The sequence below is a fragment of the Zonotrichia leucophrys genome, chromosome 1, assembly GCF_028769735.1.
Source record: "Zonotrichia leucophrys gambelii isolate GWCS_2022_RI chromosome 1, RI_Zleu_2.0, whole genome shotgun sequence".
In the NCBI taxonomy this organism is placed as follows: domain Eukaryota; kingdom Metazoa; phylum Chordata; class Aves; order Passeriformes; family Passerellidae; genus Zonotrichia; species Zonotrichia leucophrys.
In genome coordinates this window covers 81,471,189-81,498,752 of record NC_088169.1, presented here as the reverse complement: position 1 = coordinate 81,498,752, position 27,564 = coordinate 81,471,189, and the positions used below count along the sequence as shown (strand labels likewise).

The 27,564-nt window shown below is 39.6% G+C and overlaps 1 protein-coding gene across 1 annotated transcript in view; it reads left to right on the top strand.

Moving 5' to 3' along the window:
* The window catches only part of TYR (tyrosinase), a 39,999-nt gene extending 12,919 nt beyond the window's left edge, over positions 1 to 27,080 (top strand). The window contains exons 3-5 of the mRNA XM_064736400.1: positions 5,348 to 5,495; positions 22,517 to 22,698; positions 26,599 to 27,080. Coding sequence (XP_064592470.1) covers positions 5,348 to 5,495; positions 22,517 to 22,698; positions 26,599 to 26,822 — 554 coding nt within the window. The 3' untranslated portion in view covers positions 26,823 to 27,080. The remainder of the gene's footprint in view (positions 1 to 5,347; positions 5,496 to 22,516; positions 22,699 to 26,598) is intronic.
* Positions 27,081 to 27,564: the final 484 nt, after the last annotated feature.

The following is a 27,564-nucleotide window of genomic DNA, read 5'->3' as shown; positions in this document are numbered from 1 at the left end:
ACAGAAATTATGTCACTGAAGAATTTATATCACAACGTTCATAAACAGAAAAGGTCAATATGGTTCAATAAAACACTCCCATGAGGCTGTGCCCATGAATTGCCCTCTCTGTGACAGACCAGATTCTGCTACAAATGAAAAACAGCAGGTTAAGAGCAGCTTACACTTTGCCCCTGGAAGCAATTATTTTAAATAGGATTTGTTGATTCGTGGTCCTAACTGGGGAACACTCCTGACTTCATTGGAAACTTCATGGACACAAGAGAACAGAAAATCAGCCTAGTTGAAAAGCATACAGAAAGATCAGAAATGGATTAGCTGACTGCTAATTAAGTAATTTGGCTTCTTTGTTCACTTCAGTTTTGGAGTGTGACACCTTGAATGCTACTTCCTAAGAATAAGAGATGGCTGAAAAATTTAGACTTTCTTTTTTTTATGAGCAGATTTCATAGTTGAAATTAGTTTATTCATAGCAACTTCAAATGAAAATCAAGGCCTTCAAAGTTTTGCACAAAGTCACAGAAGAGCATTTAAAAATTCTAAAGCCCTGTATCACTCATTATTCATGAATTAACTCATGACAAATGGTATCAAGTGAAACCATGTGATAGCATTCCAGTGTCTGTCACAATGTATTGTTACTGCTATTTTGTCATGAAATAATGGAATAAAACATCAAACATTTCAAAATATAATTTCATTTCAAAAGGACGTTTTCCTCTTTTTTTCTGAAATGAGAAATTTTCATCTGGAAAACTTTTCTCAGTATGTTCACAGCAATCTATAAAGCTACAGAAAAAATGTTTTCTAAAAATGAAGTTAGCCAACAGAAAAGTTCTAATTGAAAAAGTTTCAGGCCACAGCCAACATTCCTCACCCAGCTTGAACCTCCACCCCTAGGTAAATTTATGCTGTGCACTGAGAAAATGTTGAGAAGTTGTAAAAAGCCATTGCTAGAGAACTAGAAGGACTACTCAGCACAGATCACATTGAAACTCTTCCAGAGAAATTTTAAGAAAAAATAAGGAGATTGTGACATGATCTAAATTAGATATTCACAAACTTTGATTTTGTGAATTCCATGGATCTTGCAGCTAGCACACTCTAGAGGGATTACAGTAATAACACCACCTGAGAAAGTATGTAAGATTTAACCCTGAAAAATTTCCTGTGAATTTGCCAATGGCGTAAATACTGCAGAAATAGAATGCAGAAGAACATCACTAACTTCAAAGAGCTTCAAGAATATGGCCTTAAAATTCTTATATTCCTCCTGTTTTAAAGCAGATACATCTATCTGTCCTGGACTTCTCTAAAATGTGAAAACTTTATTAAAGAAAAAAAATATACTCAGGGAGAATGGGAAAAAGTTGATCTCAGATAGAGAACCATAGAATCATTTAGACTGGAAAAGATATTTAGGATCATTGAGTGTAACCATAAATCCAACACTGTCATGTCCATCACTAAACCATAAAATCACAGAATCATTAAGATTTGAAAAAGTGTCTAAGATCTCCAAATCCTGCCATTTTCACTATTAAAACATATTTCCAGGTGCTGTATACAGGTGTTTTGCAAACACTTCCAGGCATGGTGCTTCTACCACTTATCTGGATAGCCTGTTCCAATGCCCAGCCACCCTTTTCAAGAAGAAATTTTTGCTAAAATCTCCTCTAAACTTCCCCTGTGGCAACTTGAGGTAACTTCCTCTTGTGTTGCTTGCTGCCTGTGGGAAGAGGCTGACCCCCATCTTGCTGCAGCCTTCTTTCAGGCAGCTCTACAATGATGAGGTCCCTCCTGAGCCTCCTTTTCTGCAGGCTAAACACCCCCAGCTCCCTCAGCTGTTCCTCCCCAGTTTTGTGCTCCAGACCCTTCCCTAGATCCATTGCCCTTCTCTGGACATATACCTGAGCTAATTGCATGCTGAATGAGAACCATCTATATACCATCCTAAAAACCATCAGGCAGCCCTAATTTTTGAGCGGCATCATTATTTTCCATTATAATAAACTTTTGTCTAAATTCCCACCTGATTTGATTCAGCCTGGCTCAGTAAAGCTACTTCAAATCCACTGAATCATTGTTGCTGATCAACAGTGTTAGAAGCAGGAGCAGAGCAAGGTTTATGAATCCCTAAACTGTGATTTTTCTCTTATCCAAATCACTGGAGAAACTTCACTTCAGTGATGTATGTCCTGATAGCTATTTCTGATGCACCATAATCAACAAAAGGTTTATAAGAACATCTCAAAGTTACAGCTTCCTATACTGGCCAAGATGATTTAATAGCTCACTGCAGACTCCTCCATCCATTCGTCAGTCGCTCTCCCTCCTTTTTTGGTACCATCATTTGTCCTCATCATATCCTTATCTGAGAGTCTACATTTTAGGGGCCTGTCAAAAAAACCTGACATCCCACACTCCAGGGTAGTTTACTGCCAGAATAGTCAGTGAAATCAGTTCACAAAAGGACTGACAAGTTAAAGTTAGTGCAGAGGAGAGGAAGGCACAGCATGGGGCAAGGCAGCTGGAGGAAGAAGAGTTCCCCTTTACAGAGACGAGGAACTCTTATTTCAGCTCACTGCTTGTATCTGTAGTCTCACATCTGCTTTAGAGGTGATTTTACTGCAGCTACCTCAGCAAAGTTTCCTGTACTCTGAGAAAACTTTGAAGTTTTCACATGTTCTTTTTGGGTGACTCCACTCTAGTATGTCATCCTGCATAACTGATTGTACTGAAGTGCTTTTAAAAGTCTGAAAGAATAAGACCCAAGCTAATAAGATGCAGTGACATCACATCATAGCTTTATTTCTGCTAACTTATAAAATTATATGAAGTTTTTATAACAAGTGATCAGATATTAGAACAGAATAATGTGTGGGGTTAAACATGACGTCAACTTTGACACTGAGTGGATGCACCCCAATTATCTGGAGCTGGAGGGTGGGGTTGCTAAAGCTGTTCCAGTGCAGAGATTTTGATGATTAAGACAAATTACTAATGTGCAGATGTTCCATGAAAAGCTGTCCAGAGCCAAAATGAGTACTCTGTGTAATTTTATGAATGATTAGATCAAGTGTTTAAAATGCATTAAGAAATGTAAGAAGCATCCAAAGTCTGATATCAAACATCTAGCTGTCTACCCAGACCCTGCAATAAGTTTTATTTTTCCCTTAAACATACTTTGATACTTAATGCAGTAGAACATAAGTGGAAGAATTGCTTCAGAATGATACACAGTTATATGCTATCCAGTTAATGTTCACAGAAATGTCCTAGTATTGCCAAATTGATTTATTCCAACAACCATGTGTAGTGGGCAGCAGCAAGAAGCCAAAATTGTTGCCACTTCTTCCTGTGAGTTCTGGACAGACTGTCAATTTACATATATTCTTTATAAGTAATATTTTACTCTGCTTTTCCCCCTTATTTCATAGCTGGAAACATAGCATTCACCATACTGCAGGTTTCTATGGGCCCAATTTTCACTATGAGAACTTCTGTCCTTTGCCATTTATGTGACCAAGCAGACTCTGGAATCCTGGTCTGTATCTGATGTACTTAAAATCTGCAGGTGCTAATGTGTTTTTTTTGTTTCCTGAATCCAGATTTTCTTTACCCTAAAGTTTACAATATTCAAAGCAAGCCAACTCTACCTTCTCCAAATGTCCATATTATATTTTCAACTCTGATTTCCCCTGAATTTTTCAAAAGCTTTGTCATACTATAGACTCAGAAAGATGGATGGCTCTTACTGGTTTTTTGGTACTTAGGTGCTATAGTTATGATTTGATTCTTCTTATAAATACCAGTGGGTTTATGTCAGATGCTCTACCTTTGTTTGAAGAGCTTGACTGAAAACAAAAGGCCCAGTGAGGGAATTTAGAGTGACAAAGCAACGAAATCATTTCACACAGAAGATCAGAGCCTCAGTTAGGTGTAAAACTCAGGTTTCCAAGTTCAGGGTATGACGCTACTCATAAGGCAACTCTAGCCACGTCTCAATTAATACTTTGTCTGACTCAGAGAGGAGCAAATACAGAGCAAGACAGCTGAAACTGTGGACCCAAATTCCATTTTACAAGTTAGGGTTTTCACAGGGAAGAGTTTTTTTCACACTGGCTGTAGTTAAGTCCCCTGAACTAAACATCCACTGATAGTTGGCGCAGTTTAGATTTTCTACAAAGAGAATCCAGCTTGCAAAATCAGCAATTGCCCTGTGGTGTGAGTGTCAAATAGCAAGATTGGGACATTCACTTCAACAGTATATTACTGGTTCTCATTCAAGTGCCAGTTCTTCATCCAAATAAGTAAATGAAGCAGGTGTTCAAAGTCCATTAGGAATTCCCCATAGATAAAAGCTAATATCTTTATTTTCTCCACCTTTGAGATATGACAAACTAAAACAATATTTGGGAAATGCTGAGGATCAACACAATGATCATATTGTTCACAGCTCTCTTTGGGGCATGGATTAAATATCAGGACTAGTATCAGGTTCAGAAATAGAATGGGAGGAGAACTTTGCTTTCACTTTCTATTCTCTGGGAAAATCCCAGAGAAGGATCAGATGTTTGAGTTGGCTTTTACTAGGAGTCCTTGCAAGTAAGTTGGAAGCATGGCTGATGGGATGATAAGTAGGGCTGTAACATCAATCTTAAATATAGACAGGCTACCAAGATAAAAACTAATGCACAATCTCGTCTTCCAATATTTCCTGCTTGGGAGTTGGTCTGTGCAAGCTCTTCCTAAAGTAATCTTTTAAGTGTCCTCTAAAATAACAGCAGTCCACAGACTTCCATCTGACTGTAAAAAATTGATTACTCACCAAATCCTTCTGTAGAGGTTATAGATCACATTATGTTGGCTCCTATCAATAAAAGAATGTGTTCTATAGAGGCAAACATTAATAGATGATTGAGTATATGATGAGATAAAATAGTCTGGTTTATCTTAGGAGCCTGTAAGTATAGAGATTAAAAATTGAAATAAAGTGAAAAAGTTTTCTCAACATAAATAAATATCCACACATAAATGTCTATAGGGATAATATCGCTTTTTGTCAGGCAGACAAAATAGACCAAGAAATTTAAAAATATAAAGCAATTAAGCAGTACATTTGCTGACATGTTGCATTAGCTACACTGCAGGAGTTTTAATTTAGCTTATTTTAATTTCATCTTTGCTTTGCCTTTGAAATATATTAGCACTCCTTTACAAGTTTTCCTAAGCTCTTGTCTAAAAAGCTGAATATAAATGAATGGAAAGTAAGTACTTTGATCTTCACTGTTACTGGAAAAGGAATTATACACATTGTCATATCAGCATATGATTTTCTCCGCAGGCTTTGCTGATCCACAGACTGCGATATCAAACCCAGCGCAAAGCGGTTTGCACAACGCGCTTCACATCTACATGAATGGCTCCATGTCCCAAGTACAAGGCTCTGCAAATGATCCCATCTTTGTATTACACCATGCATTCGTGGACAGGTAAGTTTCATTTTCCTTAGTAAAACTAATTCGTTATGTGTGTTTTTGGTTTTTTTTTCCAGTGGGCTTCTCACCTGCATTTCAAAGAATGCAAATATTTTACATGTTTTTACACACACAACCTTTTCAGACATGTACAAAGGAGCTGTGCTGTTATTTGAAAGCATGCATCCTTCCCAACAAGCCTGTATGTTCACTGGATTAGATATAATTTGATGAGTTGACAAATGCACTCAGCTTTTATTAAAAAGGTAAAAATAGTCTTTCAATGATGTCACAATGATTAATATATATGAATGTGCATGTCAGGAAGTTGGGATCAAAAGTGAGTGACTCATTTTAACATGACTATAATCATTTGGAGCAATTCCTTTACATTCTAAATGTCAGGGCTGTTTCAATTTCTATTCCATAGGAAAATCTATGCCTGCTATTCATAAATAAAGTGGAAAAATTAGTATTTAAGTGTGACAAACAAAATTCTGTCTGTTTCTTGATGAAAGAGAAGAGTACAGCTGTGCATAATGAAAGGAGAGCAAACTGAAGGATATCATGTTTATTAATAAGAAAGGGTAGGAGAACACAGTTTTGCAAGAAACTGGTGAAATTGCTACATTGAGGGCAACATTCCAAGATTTCATTTCTATGTCACTACTGAACATTTCTGTTCACTTCTGTGTCACATGTGAATGGCAACAAACACTTTACTCTCTGGACTGCATTTACACCAAATTGTGATGACTAAAGAGCTATTTAAAAAAACCCAAAAAACAAAAACAAAAAAAAAAGCTAATCAATGAACTGTAAAAGCCACACAAACAACACTTGTTCTGGAGCAGTTTATATTTGCTTATCTATCTTATAATTTTTCTCCACTGAATGTTACTTGACTACTGCATTGCTTAGGGCAAAAAATAAACAATATACAAACTTCCATAAATCTGCATGCTCAGAAACCTACTATCTGAGACTCAGCTTGCATGCAGTAAGGTGTCTGTTGAGATGAAGACCAAAATGGTTTCTTCCTTTGGGCCACTGAAGCATGCAGCATGGGAGGGATGAAGATTACACCTTGCAAGGATCATCTTACAGTCTCAGGCAGTCTCAGGCACATCAAAACTCTTATATAAAAAATTATCCTATTTAACTAAAAAGCTAGTAGGTATAAAAAGGAAAAATTGAAGTTGGTCTTTTGCTCCTTATATATATTTAAAATATAAGAGGACTGAAAAAAAATACCATTTACATACAATAAAATATTATATATATATCTCTATAAAATAGATTATATATTTAATGAGCTTAATAGTTATATCGCCCATCCAGAAATAAGGCATCATAGCAGGCCACCCAGGCATCAGTGGAATTGTTCCTTCAATGGCTGACTTACATGATTTCTGCTCCTCATGTTGGAGGGTATAATTAGCCTTCTGGAGGTGTCAGTTTTGAAAATCTTTTATGTGAAAAGCTTTTCTTGAGGACATTTTAAACCTTACACAGTGTAGCTTAGCTATGATTTAGCATATCCATACATTGACTGCTTCACAGGATGGGTGGATGAGGTTTTCAAGTGTGATTACTAATCTCAAGTTGGTGCCTGGAAATTAACTTTCCAGCATCTAGGCTATTAAAAAAAAAGGATCAATTGAATATTCAGAGAAAAGGAACACAGAAGAGAAAAAAAAATGTTGTGCCATATCAAAAGAATTGTTTTCTTTAGACATTGACACTTGCAGGAGACCTGTGCACCTCTTAGCTCCTACTTGTTGCAGGCTTAAATGTGACCTTGGTCTTCATGCCGAATCTTTCCTCTGAGGAATTTCTGTCATGGTCATTATGAGTCCCTGGAAATGATTCTCATAACTGTAGTTGTTATCAATTTTAAAAGGAAAAATTATTTGCAAAAGATTACCTCATTAAACTGTACTAGTATTGAGAAAATAAACCACTGCACAGGCTCTGTAGGGGCAATAGAGATATGCATGATGCAACCTCATCCCATCTGGCAGAAAGGCATCACCAGTGCTCTGCAGCTGCGGTGAATATGGGCCTTCGTACACACAGATGTAAAATCTGAGAATAATGCTGCCTTTTGTGTAGGTGACAGAAATGCATTAGCCTGAGCTGGGTTACTTAGCATCTCTATCTGTGACAGATTAATCATGCTTTCAGTTATAATTAAGAAGTAGGTGACTGATAGGTACATACAGTGCATTTTAGAAAATCCTGTTCCTCTCCTACATAGACTTGAAGGGCAGCAAAGAAATTCTTTTCTGAGAGGCAAGCAAGAATGTAAAGAATAGAGGAAGTGGGAGACTTCCTCCAGTCTCCAGAGCAGCAGAAGCACATTTTTTAGTCCCTATCAACTTTTCTCATTAGGGCAGAATACTTTCGAGCTGACTGCTAAGATTATATTAGGCCAATGGGCTTTTAAAAAACTTTTCAACTGTATCTTCTGATGACAACAGCAACCACAGTTCTGCTGGGTTTGCAGAAGCAAGGAGCAGCTCTGTGACAGGAAATCAAGAATGGTCGTGCACTTTGAGCACCCAAGTAGGATCCCACAGTGGAATTTCCTCACTCCACTGCAAATTTCCTTGGGTGAAACCCAACATGCAAACTCTCCCAAACTTTCATCCCCTGGAGATGTGTTTCCTTCCCATCGATTTCAATGAAGGTTTTGAGGAGCTGTGGATCTGAGCTTGAGCTAACCCATCTGTACAGTGGGAGATATTAGATGCCTACGCAGCAGGGATGCTGTCAGGCTAAATGTATTAATGACTGTGAAATGCTCAGTTACATCCATAATAGGAGTGATAGCAATAAGGCAATAGATCATTGGAACTGATTTTGCATGGAAACATATGGTACAGAGGAGGATAAACAAGTGTATACGGAGTCTGCTGACAGGTGTGAGCCAAATGTTAGGAGCTGCTTTCTAAACTGAGCAACAGGCAGCCTACCATCTGCTGTGCCTCACCTGCCCTGCTCAGGCCTGATGCACGAAAGGAGGGAAGGATAGATAAAGCAGAGGTGCAGCTGAGATCACGCAGGTGAAAGAAAAAAGCTTTGGCTTGCAAAAACTTCCATTTTTTCTTTTAGGTCGTTCTCTCTCAGTAGTGCAGAGGTATGAAGGTACTCAGGCAACAGCTTTATTAGCAATGATTAATCAGGCTCCTTGTCCTCTTATTTGCCAGAAGATGTAGGGATCAAATCTCAGTGTTTGGTAAAAGCAGGCGACCACCCTAAAAATTATTAATTGTTAATTTAATGGCTTAAAAAATAAAAAGTAAAGAAGATGCAACAAAATATACATTCAGCAAAAACAAGAGCTTTTTTAGCTCTCTGAAGCATTTCTCTTAATTGCAAATCTCTTTACTATTCAGATATGCTCTACAGTCAGCACAAGGGAATAACAAGGGAGGAGTCAACCCACACAAGCTGTAAGGAGCAGCTGCACAGGCCATGAAAGCACGAGCCCACATTCCCACTTGAGATCTCTGGGGTGTTTTCTGTGCTCAGAGAAGGAACTCCTTCCTCTCTGCTGGATTTTTAGACATTTCATCTCTAGAGGCATGCAGTATCTTCATCTGTTAGCCCTGCACTTCTATACTTTGAATATATCAGCTTTCTTCTCATTTATTTCATACCTCAATAACTCTGGATTTCCACTCCACAACCCAACAATTTCCCTAAGGAAAGCTAAATAGCAACAGGGCATAGAAGTGGTCATTAAAGATCTCCTTACAGCTTTATGCCCATGCAGCAGCTAATGCAATTGGGCCTCAGTCCTCATCTTGTTTCTAAGTTCTGCAGCAATTGTCAGGATTTGTTACAATAATGTGGATGGCTTCCAAAGGCCCTGGTTTTAGAACAAGCAATTTGGAGATAATTTGCTGGAGACACACAGCAGATGTGTAGGATATCAGTCTCTCACCTCTCTAAAGCCAAGTATTTGTTAGACTATATGCATACTAGTCTAGAGCTAGGACCAAATTGCCAGTTCTAGTGATACCATCATTACAAGACCTGTTTTCTCCAGCTAACATAAGTAACTGCACAGCTCAGAATGCTGCTGCAACCACCATCACATTAACTCAATGCTCTTCTTCACTCCAAGTGCTCTTCTCTGTTCATGGCCTGCTGCTTCCTTGCTCTCTTCACATCAGATCAGCTGGTTTCTGTTGGGAAGGCCCTTCACTGCTCAACCCCAAATCACTTTGTGGACATTTTCAGTCCCTGTTTTCAATCCCCTGGATCCAATATATACACCCTAATGCCAGCAACTTCTTCCACTTAAAACAATAATAAGCATCACTATGGCAAAAATGGAAAAAAGTGATTTTGTCACAAAAAACTCTTTAACAAGAGAAAATTTGATTTTCACTCCCAGGAGATGTCAAAATAAAAGTTACTTTTTTTTTCACTGTTTTAGAAGCAGAGTAAAACAGAGAATATTTTCGTTTTCTCTTGAATGTCATCTCAGGGTTTTTAAACCAAAAAATGGCACAAGAAAAAACCAAGTTATTCTCTTGTTTTGAAATGTTGACAGGAAACAGAAACTTATTTTAGAAATTAAAAAACTATTTGCTTCAAGGATTTGGAACATTTGGAGAAAATGCATTCAAAAAGAATCATCAAAATTCTTGTAAGACAATGTTATGTTTCCAGACTTGTTTAATACATGAAATAAGAGTGATTCTTTACTCTGAAATGTCTCCAGTGGAAGACAGCACAGATAAACTATGGGGCTGAGGAATTATTTTCTCTCTTTGGTATTCAAAAACTTACAAACACCAGAAATTTTGACTGAGGTGCAGCTGATATGGGAATTGTAGTACAATAATATATCAGCTAAAAATAAAGCAAAAATTGAAAACTCACATTATAAACAAAATTATATGATTAATTTTTTTCCTTGATATGGGCACAGCAAGGCTGTTAGTGCTTTTTGAGCTTACATTTGCAAATGACACAGCCTAGAAGTCACATTTTTCTGGAGCTGGATGAGCTACAGCTTGGAGCCACTTGAAATCTATTAGACAAAGGCAGGTCAAGAGGTTGCCATTAGCAATATCCTGGGAAGAGAGCTCTGATCAGCATGCACAGCTAGATCCCACCAGCAGGTTCTGTGGCACAGCAGCAAGGTAGCCCAGCTCTCATCCTTCCCTGGTATTTAAAAAATTCACCTTTAGTAGCTCCTGCACACAGAAAGCAGATCTGTTCTATCGAAATGGACTTTGAGGAAGAAAACTGCTCTCCAGCAGAATCTCTGAGATGAGGGTGGGCCAGGAATGACTCTGGGTCACAAGCTTTATTGGCACATACAAACTCCTACAAGTATGAGACACAGAGCAGGTAAGTACAGAAGGAGGGCGTAAACTCAATCATGGAAGTTTTTAGAAAGGAAATTTCTACATTTTTAATTTTGCTTCCCCTTGGGGATGTCTGCAAATGAGCAGGAGGACACATGCTCCCTCTTTTACCACAAGCCCTCTTCTGGACCGAGCAGAGCTGCTAACCTTTCCCTCCTAACCTCTCAGGCTTTGTAGCATGTTATCCAGAGCTACTCAGCTTGTTTGATGGAGCTGACTCACTCAAAGTGGGCTCAGTATGTGGGCAGAGTGAGTTCACATCTCCTGTGAAATACCACATAAATCTATCCATGGAAAGCAGAGTGTAAGTGGGAAGGATGGGGTGTTGCTGAGAAACAGCTCCCCAGTATCTCTGCTTTGATATCGCTGTGTCTGGGGCTGAAAGGCAAATCATACACCAAGATTCTGAGCTGGGCATCTACTTCAGCAAGCCTGAGCAGTTGCAATTGCAAAGCACCTAAAGGGATGCAGGAACAGCCTTGGAGGGTCACATCACCTGTCATCTAACACAGACCATGGATAGAGGCTAAAGTGAAGGAGTACAGGTTTAGAGCATCCCTGCTCCAGTGGAAAAAGGGGGACTGAGTATGTGTAGTACATTTGAGGGTGCACCTGCATTTAAAGTAACATTAAATAAGTACTCTGGATATCCAAAGTTACACCATACAGAGGCAGACACAGAGAGAAATAATGACAAGGATCAGGTTCTGGAGATAAACATTCTTTTTATTGATTAAGCATATATTGATTAAGCATACATATAACCTACAGTGTTGCTGCTTCACCTTGCTTTAGGGGAATGACCAGAGAAAGCTTAAACAGACATTTTCTGCATCATATGTGAAATACAGCAGTTGGCAATCTCACCTGCCATGCCATTATTCAGGCTAGATGTTTGTAATGATCCATTCTGTTCATAAAAGTCTATTATACAGCAGGTTCAGTTCAAAGAGTCCCATTTAAAGTGCAGGTTTCATATCAATCTTACTGCAAGATTTTAGTTCACCCAACATTATTACTGAATGGATCACCCCATACACCACATATTTTGCAAACAATTACTGGTTTTTAAAAGGAAAGGTTACACCACCCTGAAACTTCACTAGAGGTGCAGGATTAGTCTTCACCTATTCTCTTAATGCTGGAGGAGGAGGAAGCTCCCTGCGGCACAGCAATCAAAATGAGCTCTGATGCAGACAGCTAGCATTTCCTTCCTGCAGCACTTCTGCAATAACAGCTGATGTAATTGTTCAAATTGTAAAAAATCACAAGAAAACATGGTACTTTTCTCACCCACATGTAGCTACCTCCTATTCATCAAAAGAAATTATCACTTCACTTCCATAGTTGTGATTTATGTATTTTATGCCCTTGTGAACCTCAATAATGACAATATTAAAGTCTCAAAAGAACTGAATTGCAGAGCACAAAAGTGGGTTCCATGGTGTCAGTCCAGCTACCTCCACAGCTATCCATTTTAATCTGCTTGTTATCGTTGTCTTCAGGGAAAAGTAGTTATTAAACTTTGGAGCAGCTGGCTTTTTTACTCTCTCTGACTTCAAGTGATGTTTTTGTGTTATCATCAAATCATGGCAAAAATGAATCTGAGAAATTTAACACAGGATATACATTCAATCAAATGCTAACTTCTGTTTCCAATGCAGCACATGGTGGGTTGCATTTCTATTTCCTTATTTACAAAGCACACAGGACACCCCATAATGTCTCATCTATAACCTGGGGTTTGCAGCGTTGGACAGTATTGGAGACCTAAATCTGAATGGAAAACAAATATCTGTAACCAAACATTACTCTGGTTTGTCAGTAAGGGGTGAAACAACACACATGATGACAGCCATTTAAGGAAAAGAATTTATTTCCTGTACCTCAGAAAAGTTATTTACAACATTGTGCTAAACAAAGGGTGACTTGACTAAGAAAAGCCAAGAGAGTTTAAGAAAAGCAACAGAGTTTAGAGCAGATATCTGACAGAATCTCAGTGCAGCCAATCCTCATTTAATCTCATTTCTTTCCTGCAGAGGTATGGAAGAAGCTCCCACAGGAATTAGTTTATTTTGCCAATAACTGGGTTAGGCTAAGGCACTACCTAGTCCTATACTAGAGTATATGGACATTTCTCTGCACAGATTCCTACACACTTTTTCCAGTCAGCTCACTCAGATACTCAGGTCTTGTCTTTAGTGTGAAGCTTAGTTATCCACTATCTTCCTCTTTAATTGAAATAAAGCTCTTTACATGGTAATATAGCAGCAAAGTTGGGCTCAGCACTTGTTTCATTCTACCCAGTTTTCTGAGAAGGCAAAACCAGTAATATTTCAGAAAGGTTTCTTTACTGGGAAAGTAGGCTACAGGACTGCTCAGCTTGTAAAGCTCTGTGGCAGGGGAGCCCAGACTTATATGCAGTGGAATTGAAGCCTCAGGTAGCTACATGACATGGGAAGGTTAAGCAGTTTGCAATGTAACCAAAGAATATTGTGATAGCAAATGGGGAATAGAACTGCAGGACTTCAGCAGCCCTCTCTGGGAGAGGAACAGAGAGCAGTCATCTCTGCAGGACTCTGGTGCTTGAGCAGCTTCTTTTCACAAGAGAGGCTTGAGTAGTTGGTGACTTTTTTTTATTCTAGGAGAGAAATATTTGGAGGACTGCATGATTATTGGAGCAATGAGGGGAAGCTATATCACCCTCTGCACCCAAATAAGCTTGCAAAGCAGCAATGGGAGATCCAATTGAATTTTCTCCAAATAGCTGTGGAAGCTCAAGTCGTTTGACATAAAGAGGAAAAGCGTCAGATGGAAAGTATGAAGACTCTTCACTTAGCCCTACAGAGGTGTTAAGGGTGTTTGATAGATTAGGGGGAAAAGTTCTAAAACACATTGGTAGGGGAAATATTAAAAAATATCTCATAAATGGCATGTGTCAGGCAAGATCTAGGTTCAAAAAGGAGAAGCTCAGGAAACAGGTCCCTAGTTTAGGGAAAGGTTCTTCACTCAGAGGGCATTGAGCAGGCTCCCCAGGGCAGTGGTCACAGCACCAGCCTGACAGAGTTCAAGAAGCATTTGGACAATGCTCTCAGGCACATGGTGTGACTCCGGGGATGTCCTGTGCAGGGCCAGGGCTTGGACTCAGTGATTCTTGTGGGTCCCTTCCTACTCAGGATATTATATGATTCTATGAATGCAGCCGCTGCAGTAACCTTGAGATTTTCAAGAAACTGGGACATAGGCAAAGTAGCATTCGTTTTCTCTTAGGTGGGATTGGTTGTATGAGACTACCCCTTGTCAGTTCCCTCCCTCTTGTTTCCTTTATCTGACACTTTCCAAACATCCTGTTTGTGCAGTGAGAACAAAGGAGATGAAATGGTTGTGGTGAGATCTGCGAAGCAGAGCAGTGCCAAGATCCTCAGGTGTCACACGGCTGCCCTGCTCTGGTGGTACTTTGTAGTGAGTGGGAAGGCATCAGTGTACTGTATGTTATTAAATCTCACTCAGAGAATACTACTTGAGGAGATAGCCTGCAACCTTGCTGAATAAGGAAGGGGCTTTATGTCAGCTGCACACTGTGCCTTGATGTTTCAGGTGATCTCTTCCACTCAAGTCCACAAAAAAACCTCCACTTTTTGTTCAGAAGATGGGGAAAAGGGAAAAAAATAAAGTAGGCTAGACCTTTCCTGAAAATGAATATCCATATTTCACGTGCGTGTAATTGATCTACATGAGGAATACATGCTCTGAGAAAAAATATCAGAAGTACAGCGTTATGTGGGAAGACAGCTCCACCAGGCTAAAACATCCTTTTTTTTCCGTTTCATGCAAGTCTATCTTTTAAGAACTGACAAATCTAGAAGCCCAAGCTGGTATGGCTACCACAGCTTCATGTTCTTAGGTGCAGCCAGTACTGAAGTTGAACATGTATTCCCAACCTCACACACACACACAATGTGTATATATATATGTGTATGCATATATGCAAACACGCTTGACTAGATATGGAGATCAACGCAAAAAATGCAGCACTCACGGAAAATTCCAATGCCACCAACAATCTCATCCTTTTCACCTGCTTGGCTGACCATGACGAAGGCCTGTTATGGGAAAATATCCATACATATAGAGATATACATGCACAGGTGTCTCTGGTGGCTGGCCCAGGGACTGGCACAGGAGTAACTTCACAGAGGTGCTGTGAGGGTTTGGGGAAGAGGCAAAGATGTCCAAAGTTCCTTGCTGCATGCTGCAGCTTGGGATTGATGATGGAAGCCCCTGGATGTTCTCCAGCACCTGGGACTAGACAGAATAAGCACTGTAACCCAGGGCAATCCTCAGCAGTGATTCACCAGTGGGGGACACAGCCTTAAAGGGTTTGGATGGGTTTTCACAATAATTGAGGGCAGCATTTTAATTTTTAATCAGACAGTGTAACTTGTTTACAACCTTCCTGAGAGTCCCTGTAGTGTTTTTAGCCAACTTAAAACAAAAAGAACCCAAAAGAATACTGCAATATAACCGCATACGTTGGCAAACAGTACAGTGCCTTGACTTTACAGCCTCAGCATCAGCACCTCTTCCAGGACTGAAGCACTGATCTTTCTCCCAAATGCTTGGGATGGGAATTACCTGAGGTGACTTTGCAATCCTAGCTGACTAGTGCCAACTTTTAAAGTGATGACTACTGTGTAATCACAGTCCTTGGGCTGGCATTTCAGCTTTCTTTAATTTATTTTCTTTTTCTTTTCTTTCCAAATGCAAATACATGTTGCTTGCCAGATTTCTTCTACATCATGTCAGATCTCATGATACTGAAATAAATTGTATAAATGAGCTCTAAGCAACAATGTTCTGTATTCCTTCTGACATAGTCAGTCTGACCTTGCCTCAGTCTCACAACTGGAGATGAGGAATGAAAGTCTCTGTGTCAAACCTGGCACAACCAAGTACATGGCTTTGGATTTGAACATGACAAATTTATAAGTGGATGAGCCTTCATCATAAAGTGACTGCAGTCCTCCACTGGGCATACCTGCAATGCCACTCTTGCTCCTTGCTGTGTGACAGAAATTCATACAGAGAAACTGCACTCTCTTCTTCCCCCTTCATCTCTCTCCAGCTGTCCTTCTCTGCAAGGTAAAACACACAGAATTAAATTTTTCTGTTATATTTTCCTGAAGGGAAAGTTAGTTTACACTATGAGCCAATGCCTCAATGTTAGAAATGGATATTTAAAGTCTGGTTTCCCCTCTTACACTTAGTCACTCAAGAGTACCTCTGCCCATGTCTGTGGTAGCACACTTAGGAATGTGTGGCCCTTATAAGGACACTTTGCAAAATGATAAAGAAAAATGCCAACTCTTATTTTTTACTTGCTTTTTCTAGATTTTAAATTTCCTTCCTGTGAGCAGCATCTTTTTCAGAGTGCACAACAATATCTGGAACAGTAGGAAGAAACCCAACCTACACACAGCTATGCTTTTATAATCTGCCTGGTATTTCCCACTGGCAGCATAAACCCAGTTATTTCTTGGCTCATCCTTTCACTAGTTATAATCCCATTGCATATATTATTCATAAAATAATATGAATTCATACTTTCAGTAAGAAAATATATCTTGGTGGCCTTTTTTAATCATCCTCAAATCAATCCTATTATCCCACCACTCATTAAACCAAAGTGGGTTTGTTTGTTTGGGTTTTTTAATTAATTTTCTGCTATGGCCCATTTAATTTCATTTTGTATAACCTGGTATGTATGGAGCAGAACAAAGAAAACACTTGAGTCTATTTATACACAATTAAATAGAAGTGATATATCCATGTCTTTTATAGATGGCTTTAATTTTCACCATATCACACTAAAATGTTTTGCAAAAGCAAAGTATTATTTCCCCAAATGAAAAATTTAAACTGACAAAGCATCTACATACCAGGTGGGCGTTATTATTGCCTTTTCCCACATACCATTACTTTGGAACCTATTAAAGCAGGTACACACAAGTATTAAGCTCCTCAGCAGTTACAGTGATCCATATACAGATATACAGAAAAAAACTGAGTAAAATTGAGATTCCATGCTTTGCAGTGGTGTAACCTAACTCTTGGGGGTGCCACAGTTTGATACAAACTGGCCACAGAGCTGAGGTCCTATTGCCCTACAGTGTGGCTGGTGTGAATTTAGGTAAGTTATTTGTACTCTCTGCCTGTTTTGTGTAGAGTAAAATGAGTCCTGTAAGAGTCTCTAAAAATTTTCCGATATGCAGGGAAAATATTCTTTGCCTTTATGGCTTTTTGGGAATTCTTCTGACCTGATTACTTTCCTTAGCTATTTCTGCATCAAACATGGCCTATGACTGAATCAGAGCTTAAGTGGCAGTGAATTTATCATGACCCATGATCAATTTTTCCAAGGTTTATATACAAACATGAGCCTTATCTTCAGGTGTCTAAATCCCACCCATTCTACATCATTAAAATTCTGTTTCCTACCACAAAAATAATCTTTGCACAGGGTGCTGATCATCATAATCTAGTAATTACTTTGATATTACACCCACTAGAAAATTATTTCTACTTTGGAAATGCACTTTAGAGAGACTGAGCCTCTCTGAGCACTAAATGTGAGACAAGGCATCTTCCAAAATTCAAACTGGTCTCCAGTCTCTTTCAGTTTTCAGGCCTCTTATTTAGGACATTCAGTTTGGGCACTTTGATTTCTTCAAGAGAATGAAGTCTTCCAAATGCAAACAAATTTTTCTCTAATCTAGACAGAATTATTTTTTAATCTGCACAATGCCTTTAAATTAAAACTACCCTTTCCAAGTCAATTTTGCTTGCTGCTGAGGAAATACAAAGAATATTAGGGGCTATCAGGAGACTAACCTCTATTTAATTTAGTTATTTTCCACGTTTTAAATTTCTCTTTCTTAAGCTTTGATTGCCTGGGACCCTTCTCAGTAGACCTATCATCCTCAAGGATCTATGGTTTACTGCTGCTAATCCCAGGCTGAATTCTCTGCATTTCCATTCTCTGAATAAAATTCCCAAAAACATTTGGTTAGCTCTTCTCTACTTCCCTATATCCCTCCTTGTCTTCCCACCACGCTCACATCCCATCTGCTCCCATAGCACTGCCAACATCTCCCAAGTGATGCTAGACTAGCTGGAATTGCAATGCTAAAAAAGCCTCTGGAAAATATCACTTGCAGCTATACAAATAGCTACTGATCTGTTTGCTCCCTTTGTCTGGATGGTGAGGAACAAAAAGTAACCAACCAGACTTCTGCAGGAGCCAGAGATTTCTCTCCTTCTCACTAAACTTATGTCCAGTACTCTTTTTTTTTTTGGCACAGAATTAGTATGGAGATTGGATGGCAGAGCTTGATCTGAACTTTAGATGTCCTTTTTGTTATCTTTAGTTAAATTAAGGCAAGAAAGGGAGGCAATATGGAATAAAATGGCCCTGAAGATGCCCTTACCTCATGGTCCTGCTTTGTCGGGCTCTCAGGTCCAGGGAAGGATGCAGAGGTTCATATGAAGAGAACATAAAAGCAGTGGTTTGCCAAGATAATGAACAATTTGAGGGAGTTATGGTCTGCTGCTTTGCCACAAACCTGGGCTTTCTACCAGGAGCTTTGTCACTCCATGAAGGGACCAGCTAATTACCTCAGCATCTTGTCTCTCTACGTGTAGCACTAATTCTGCAGACCTAGGCTCCTCCAAGGCTGCAGCTCCTGAGAAAAGAACAGGAAATAACCACACATTTTCAAGATGCTAAAGGGAAATAACTTGCATGACTGCATAGGGGAAGAAAAGAAAAACTTCTGTCAACTGTAAGCAGATCAACATCTGATGATGGGAACACTGATTTCTTTCTGTCATGGAAACTCCATGCCTATTAGTGGATTAAACAACTCTCTGTAGATCAAGGCACATGGAAAAATTGCAGTGATCCATCACAGCTGTTCAGATGTGTTCTCTTTGCCTTCAGGAAAGGACAGCCCTGCATGACCGAGAAAACTTTTGATGCTAACTGCCTTAAATGTAGCCAGGGCTGGAGAAAGCACCTTATTTGAAGTAAAAGGTATTCTACAATGTTTGACTCACTGGTCACAGTACTCTGAAACAAAAGAGAGTGTGATTACTTTCTCCAAATACACTTTTTTTTTTTTCCCAAATCTTTTCAATTAAGTCCCCAAGGACAGGAACACTGTGCCACAGCGTCACTACCTGGCTGACAGCAAAAGCCATAGGCTACTTCAGGATTTCAACTTTCCTTAAAAATGGATTAATGGAGTTAATGGACTTGGCTGGGGAGTCATAAAATGTAACTCTCTGATATGAAATAGCTTATGGTGCCCAAGGAGAACCATTTGTACTTTACCAATAGAAATACAACTGAAGGTGTACCCTGTCCATGGATTTTTCTCCCCAGCTGGATGTCATTGGGAGTTTTCTTTTTCCAATAAGCTGGGAAACTGTTAATGAAAAGCAAGAATAAGGTTCTTCTTCCCTAACTCACAAAATATAAGGGAAGGGAAACGGCAGTGCTCTTGGAAGTGCCCCCTTAAAAGGAGGAATAAAAACACATGAAGTACATGTAAAAAATATTACTGATATACTACATCTGTCAATTTTCTCATGCAAAATTAAAAAAACTCCATGAACACTCTTGAAAACAGATATCACCATGCATTATCTGGCCAGGAAAAAAAATAGTGGTTTGAGTTCATCTTACTGAACAAGCTGGGAAGGAGCCTTTGAATTAAATAATAAATGCAAGTTCACCCAATCATTTTATTAGCAAGCAGAATATGATACTAATCTTTCAAAGTGTCATATAAAACCCAAAGCAAAAAACCAAAGAGTACTACGAGATGAATGTACATGACTAGCTGTTCTGAAGGGAGTAGAAGAAAATGTGACTCTTAAAGATTTAAAGAATGTTTCTGAGATTCCTGTGGTGACATACAGATGTGTTCAATGAAAGAAATTTCAGCCAGGGCGATAAGATCTTGTGCCAGCAGATGGAGAGAACTGTTCCCAAACAACCCAATGAATTGTGCAACACATCATGTGCATCAGCAAAACTCATCACATCAGGATTTAGAGGCATGTGATCACATCTGAATCTAAAGATCAGCTTCAAGGGCAGGCAATTCAATGCTTCTGCTACTGCTAAGCAAAGTTGGGTACCTCATGTGGAAACCACACTGCAAAGGAATCCAAAAGTACGTATGATCATTTCCATGGAAATGTTTTGCATTTGCATTCTGCTTGAAAGATTACTGGCTTAAGGATTCTTATTAAAAGCTCTTATGCAACAGCAACACTTAACACATGCAGCAATGATGATGCATTTCAGGGCATTTCTTGCAAAGCTATTTCAGGCAAATGATGAGTTTTAGCTCTGAAAGTTGTGCACATCAGCCCTCTGAATTTTCAGATTGTGACTGCTCAGCATTTTCCAAAAATCAGGCCCCAGGAATTACCTCAGATTGAGCATCCCAAAATTAGGGTACGGATCATCACCAGACATTAAAAATTCATCCGAGACCCACCTCTGCCTTAAAATATTACCATGTTCCCACAACCAGAGTATCTCTGCACCCCTAACAACCTTGTACTGCAGAGAAGAGCTATCTCAGTTCGCATCTAAACTGCTAGGGAAATAAAGCTTTGATAGTCAGGGTACTTTATCCAAGGCATGAGTAAAAGCCAAGCAGGGAAAAGACTGGAGTGAAACACTTTTCCACATCCCACCCCTGCTCAAGCTTAATTATTCCTTTATATTCTATATATTCATATTGCTTAAACTTATCCATTTGAAAGCTTCAACTAAACATTATTATTCAGGTAAGAGTTTTTCCAGACAGGATTGATGAAATTAACTGGAGAAGAGAGACAAAAATGTAGATTTTATTCAAAATTAATACATGCATTGCAAAGGATAAACAAGATATATGATCACAGTCATGTTTTAATTTATTAGGGTTTTTGATCCTAAAAAGAGAACAAAGATTTTGGCCCTACCTCTATTTTGATGAGTATGAGAGGGCTTTAATTTGGTAGACTATGCAGAGTGTGCATATCGATATTTCTGCCCAAAAATAAGAGGTAGAAATCTGCTGGAAGAATTCCTTCATAACTTGCAGAGACCCTCATACCCCTGAGCACTTGCATTTAGGAACTGTATTTCTGAGATAACCTGAGTCCTTCAACAGCTAGGGGTGGAACAGGGGAGCGAAGTCCATGTCTTTTGGTCAGTGGCCAGTGTTGGGGAGGAGCAACTGTTGAGCTAAGATCTCCATTAAAGCACAATTTACACGTCTCTTTAGACCATTTCTATCCCTTATAATAAATTAATCCAGAAATGCCTCCCTGAGCCTAATGTTGATAATTACCTCTCACCGGTATCTATGGATTTAGTATGGAGTCCTCTTTCCTCATGCAGAAGATTCCTGCATCTGCTTATCCTGTAGCATTTTCCCACCTTCTCTATCCCAACCTGGCACATTCAGGTGAATAAACAAAAAGGGATCAGAGAAAGGGTTTGAGAATTTAAAGTGAAGAGTTGACCAAAAAAAAGCTCAAAGGGAGGAGAACTGAGAATGTTTTGGAAGGTTTTTAGTTTTGCTTTCCAAACACATTCAGTAGTTAAGTTGAAAATGCCACTATATGCTTCCCCTACTGCAGCCTTTAAGCTTTCTGCATCCAAGTTAAAGAGCAGACACACAGGCCTGTGGTGACAGACAGCTAATGGAAGAAATTTTGGAACAGAAATATGGAATGGAGCAGTTGAGGCTGGAGGCATGGGGAACAGCTTCTATTGGGTTTACATGGCAAGGTTCTGGCAATTAGGGGGCAACAGGGTTGGCTTCTGCCCGCAGGTGACAGAAACTGTCCCCATGCCAGATGGAGCTTGTTCCAGCTGGCTGCAAGATAGACCTGACACTGGCCAGAACTTGACAGTGGCAGTGCCTCTGGATAACATATTTACGAGGAGGTAAAATAAAGCTGCACAGCAGCTGGGAGAGAGGAATGTGTTAAACAACAGACGCTGAGGTCAGTGAAGAAGTTGTGGCTGGAGAAAGACACTTTACTGACAGCTGACCTGCCTTGTCAGCTTATCACTTCTTGCTCAGATGTTTCCACTCCTCTGGTGATATCCACAGGATCATGATGTAATTCATACTTCATTGAAAACCCTTGCTAAGAAATTAGAGGAACAGGAACAGGACAGAGCAGCTAGAAACAAGGCCATGCAAAACTAGCTACAAATGCTTCAGAGAGTGAAGAGGAAGGACTGAGGTCTTTAATCAATTTCTCTCTATTCCTCAAAACCACATGAATTGCTGAGCACAAAAAGAGAGTAATTTACATTTATGGAATTTCAAAGCACATTTAGACTCTTTGCAGCAGCACAGGCATTTGCTTTCTGTAGGTTTGCATAGGAGCTCAGCACTGAAGCGGATAACCTCAAATTTGGAATTTGGAAAGCATTACACACACAAACACAAGACATTGCATGCAACTCTGTCTCCAGCATTTTAAAAAAAGCCATCAGTTTCTTTTGATCTTCAAGAAGAAAAAATCTGATAATTCCTATCATTAATTAGCATGCTTTCTCTTCCACAGCATTTTTGAACGATGGTTAAGAAGACACAGGCCCATGCTAGAAGTGTACCCAGCAGCGAATGCACCAATTGGGCACAATCGAGAAAATTACATGGTCCCCTTCATCCCTCTTTACAGAAATGGAGAATTTTTTAAACCCTCAAGAGAGCTGGGATATGACTATGAATATCTGCAAGAACCAGGTAATGTCATAATTTTGGGTAAAAGGGGAAATGTAAAATTTTTTGCCTATAAACTGGAATAAGTCTGTTTTATGACAAGATAAAAAAATCCTTCTAATTCCAGATTTTTTAAAAAAGCATTAAATGACTGGGCAATCACTAATTGTATAAGGTTCAAGAAAGGGAAAGTGTAAGATTCTGCACCTGAGATGGGGCAATCCTGGATGTACGAACAGATTGGGGAATGAGATGCAGAAAATAATTAGTCCAGGTGCTGGAATATAAGCTCATGAAAGAGCCAGATCAAGACCAGAAATGTATATACATATTTCTTAATAAGACATTAGTTTCTTAAACTCTTCTTATTGCTAGAATTGTACAACTCAGACAAAGTAGCAAATACCATGACTTTCAGGAATTCTGAATCCTGAAATTGTACTGCAAGAGGAAGAAAATGGTAAAATACTTACCATCCAATAATTAATTTTTGCTGTCTCTTGGACTCTTGCCTTTTCCCAGGGGAGCACATAGTCCTCAGAAAAAGGAAATCCTATTAAATTCTGCCTATGTTTTTAACAGGGGTAAGGAAACTAGTTCCTTAATTATTCTGAAACATCAACACAATGAACGAAATTCAGCCTTGTTCAGAAAGCCCAGATAATCCTCAGATGTCGTTCAACCCCTTGGTAATCTCACTGAGAAGCAGCAAGCTTAAGCTATTTCTTATCTGAAGGGAAGAACTGGTTACAAATGGAAAATGGTTGGACTCTCAAATTACAGACACAGATTTTCTCACTCCAGTGTATAAATACAGACTTTTCTTTAGGAGAAGAGAAAGTCTGTGATTGTCAAACAGGAAGTACTGGACAAGTAGGAAACATTTATGAAAGAAAAAAAAAAAAGTCAGTTGAAAAGATCTCGGTCATCAAGAAAAGGCAGCATTCCTGCAGATCTTCCAGATGAGGAAGAAGTGTTAAGGCAGAGGAAGAGAACAAGACAGAATGAGGAATGGGCACACAAGATCTGGCCCAATCCTATTCTCAAAACCTGTCTTGTTTGCTCTTAAAGAAAGTGGGTGCTTGCAGGCGATTTTGGTGGTTCTGGGTTGACAGGTGGACTAGATGGCCGTGGGCGTCTCTTCCAATGTCGGTGATTCTGTGACTCTATGAAGAGCAGCAGTTCTGAGTTACAGTACCAGCAACTTAGAAGAGAGGAAGTAGGACTAAACTGAGCATGGTGAGGCTGGTTAAGAAAGAAGATGAGAAATAAAACTTGGAAAGAATCCAATAACAAAATGGCTTTTTAATGCTAAATTATATTGCTGTTGTGTCCCTGAGGAAAAACTGATGCCTGTAGCTCTGCTTTCCACTGCAAAGCAAATCAGTGTGTAAGAGTACATAGTTTTAATTGCAGCTGCATTTATTTTTATATGTGTGACAGTGCTGAAGCAGAAGTGGTGTCAGTGTGTATGGAAATCCATCCCTCAGGACTCCAGGGCACACGTCACAGTGTAGGGGAGCTGCTCTGAGCAGAAGCTGGAGCCGACACCCAGCTTTCTGTGACATGAGAACTGTGAGCTGTAAAATATCCACAGCCTGCATGGCTGCATGAAAACAAACAAGAGTTAACATCAATAACAGAGATGCGGAAGATTAATGGCATCACTTAACAATAGCTGTAAAAAGAAGTCTGTTAAGAGCTGTTTCAAGAGTTATATTTCAGCACCTGGATTAAGATTTTTCTGTATTTTTTCCTTCTTTCAGAAATGAAAACAGATAACTTTACAGATGCAGTCTTGACTTTTGCCCAGAAAATCTCTCTCTTACACTGGGAAGAGTTCTATAGAAGCACAGAATAATTAAGATTGGAAAAAAATTCTATGATCCTAAGTCCAAGCATAAATCCAGTACTGCCAAGCCCACCAAACCATACCCTAGCAGCACATCCAAATGATTTTTGAACACTTCCAGGGATGATGATTCTACTAATTCCCTCAGCAGCCTGTTCCAGTGCTTGGCAATCTTTCCATTAAAAAAGATTTTCCAGGCTGTAATAGTGAGGAAACTGATAAAATCTGTAGGAGCTGGGAACTTTTCAACACCGCAAAGAAAACTAACCATGCCTTAAAGCTGAAGGACTCCATAACTGGAATCCCTCCTAGCTCATCATTTTTCTTTTGATTTTGGAAGTCTCACAGGTACTTTTTGTGAACATCCAGAAGTATACAGTGAACAACAAACACACAAGAAATGGCCGAAACCAATTATCCCACTCCCCCTTCATGCCTAAAGACTTCTCTGTCAACCCTGCTAATTCCTGGGCCATGATCCTTTTTTCCCTCTGACTCAGGGATACCCCATCCAACATGAGCAGGCCTGGTGCTGTGCAAGCCACCCTGTGGACAGAAACCCCAAAATTCCACCTACGGCACTCATTTCTTGGCTATGTATTGATCTGTTGAGTTTCCCTTCTCCTTTCAGTATTTTCCCCTAGCACTGAAGGAATCAATCAGGAGAATACTACCTGAACACCTAGTGCTTTAACTGCCCTGAAGTCCCTTTAGATTACCCTGGGACTTCCTCCTTCAGTGTCCCCCCTATCCACCTGGAATACTAATAGAGGGTAGTCAGGGGGCCACACAAATCAAGCAGCTTCCTGGCTACATCCCTTACCCAGGCCCTGGAGGGCAGCATCTTTTCAGAGCACAATGCATGTAACAGCATGCTTTTAGAAGTACCATGACCCAAGAGGATATGTGGATTGTTTTTCTGGGCACCAGTGAAAATGCAAGATAACAGGAAGACATTTACAGCCTTTGTGGGGGTACAGCATTCTAAATATGGTTGAGTACATCTAAATCAGTCCAGATGCATAAAGAACATTCAGAAATAAACCACCATAGGAGTTCCCAGAGAAGGTGCCCATAGAGGTGCTCTTTCTTTTCCCTACTAGCTAGTAATTACTGCTAATAATAGTCTTAGAGATAATAACTGGGAAATGTGGATTCCAAATCTTCCTTGGCCCAAGTGGACAAGTATCATTATTTTTCAAATTCAAGCCAGCAAATTGTTGGATGCATTTTGAACAGGTTTCTTCCCAGCCTCTGCTGTGAAGTGAGAGCCCTGTATGGCAGGGTTTTCATAGCTCATTAAGCCATAGCAAGAAAAACACACACACACAGTTCATATCACAAAGCCAGAAGACAGCTGGACATCTAACAGTGAGAAGTTTCCCTGGATTCACCAAAGAAAGAGGATTTGTTGTGCAGAATGACCACAGAATAGTTGTCTACTGCCTCTCCCCACACAGGAACTGTCAAAGTAAGTGGAATGCAGGTTCACAATTAGTAAAAGGAAGCTTTTTTCCCCACCCAATATGTAGTTAATGAATGTAGTTAAGGCAGGGATGCTTTTGCTGCTAAAAGTTGTGATAAAAGTTCAAAGAGCAGCTTGAAAAGATGATGGTAGGAGAAAAAAAAATCCTCCAGTGACTATTACACACAACAACACAACATCTGGTTCAGGAAATTCCTGACCTGCAAATTTTGGAGGCTGGGTAAGTATTTTGTAGGCATTGTAATAACTTGACCTTTCCTTGAACTCTCCCCAGTGTTCTGCAGTTATTGCTGCCAGAGGATGCTGAGCTAGCAGGACCTTTGGTCACACAGTATCAAACTTTTGGGTTACAGTCTGAAGTTTTGACAAAACCGTGAGGAGCAGTGGGGACAGAGAACTCTGTACCAGCTTTGGACATGAAGATTGAGACTATCAGAGCTGAAGAGATTTGTTTAAAACTATTTGTGGCTCTCAGATAATTTTTTTATATTCAGCCTTCCAGTATTATCTATCATAGAACTTCTGTAAACTGACAGTGCATTGCATCAAGTAAAATGATCTTTCTTTTTCTGTTTGATTTTTCAAGCCCTTCAGTCTTTCCAAGACTTTTTGACACCCTATCTTCAGGAAGCCCGTCAGATCTGGGCCTGGCTGGTCGGAGCAGCTGTGTTTGGAGGCATTGTTACTGCCGTGCTCACAGGGCTTGTCAGGGCCTGCCGGAAGAAAAAAGGAGGAACTTCTTCGGAGATACAACCCTTGCTCGTAGAAAGTGAAGATTACAACAATATAAGTTATCAGTCCAATTTCTAGAGGCCTCCAGTAACTCAGTCATGTTACTAAGGTGCTAGTCAAGCATGCAGTGTTTGATTGATGTTTACAAATACCATGTTGAGGTGTGCTGCAGAAGCAGGATGGGCCGTCTCAAGTCTCTTTTAATCTCCAATGCTGTAGCAACTTATCAGATCCACTCCTAAAAAAATCTCCCAGATTCAACATAAGCTATGATGCCACCCAAAGAACACTGTGTATTTCCTATGCTTGATTAAATAATGCTCCTATGAAACCAGACTGGCTTGTGTGGTGAATTTAATGCACAATTCTATTTTATTTGCTTTTTAACAACTGTAAATTTGGTCTAATTCTGCTGTCCAATCTATGTGTTTGGCACATGGATACGGTCACAGGTGCCTGACTGCATAATTGGTGCCACATCCACTCTATGTCTGAATGTAAGAGCAAAATAGAGTTCAGTTAGCAAAATATACAGTGACTGAGCAGACTGACTGTCCCACAGACAAATTTTCTTCTGGTATAGGAGTTTTCTCTCCAGCTCCTATAATGTCCCATAATGTTTGTCCTTGACTGAATGCCATTAGCAGAAGAAAGGAAGCTCAGAAACCACTTCTCGCTGTAAATACCTATTAGTTGCTGTCTTCTACAATTCCTTGCATTTTTCTGGAGAGCTGGGTGATTTTTAGGAGAGGAAACCTGGTCTCACCATGCCCAGCTCTGTTCCACTTGACCTAATGATTGCTCATGTTATGGCTGACTA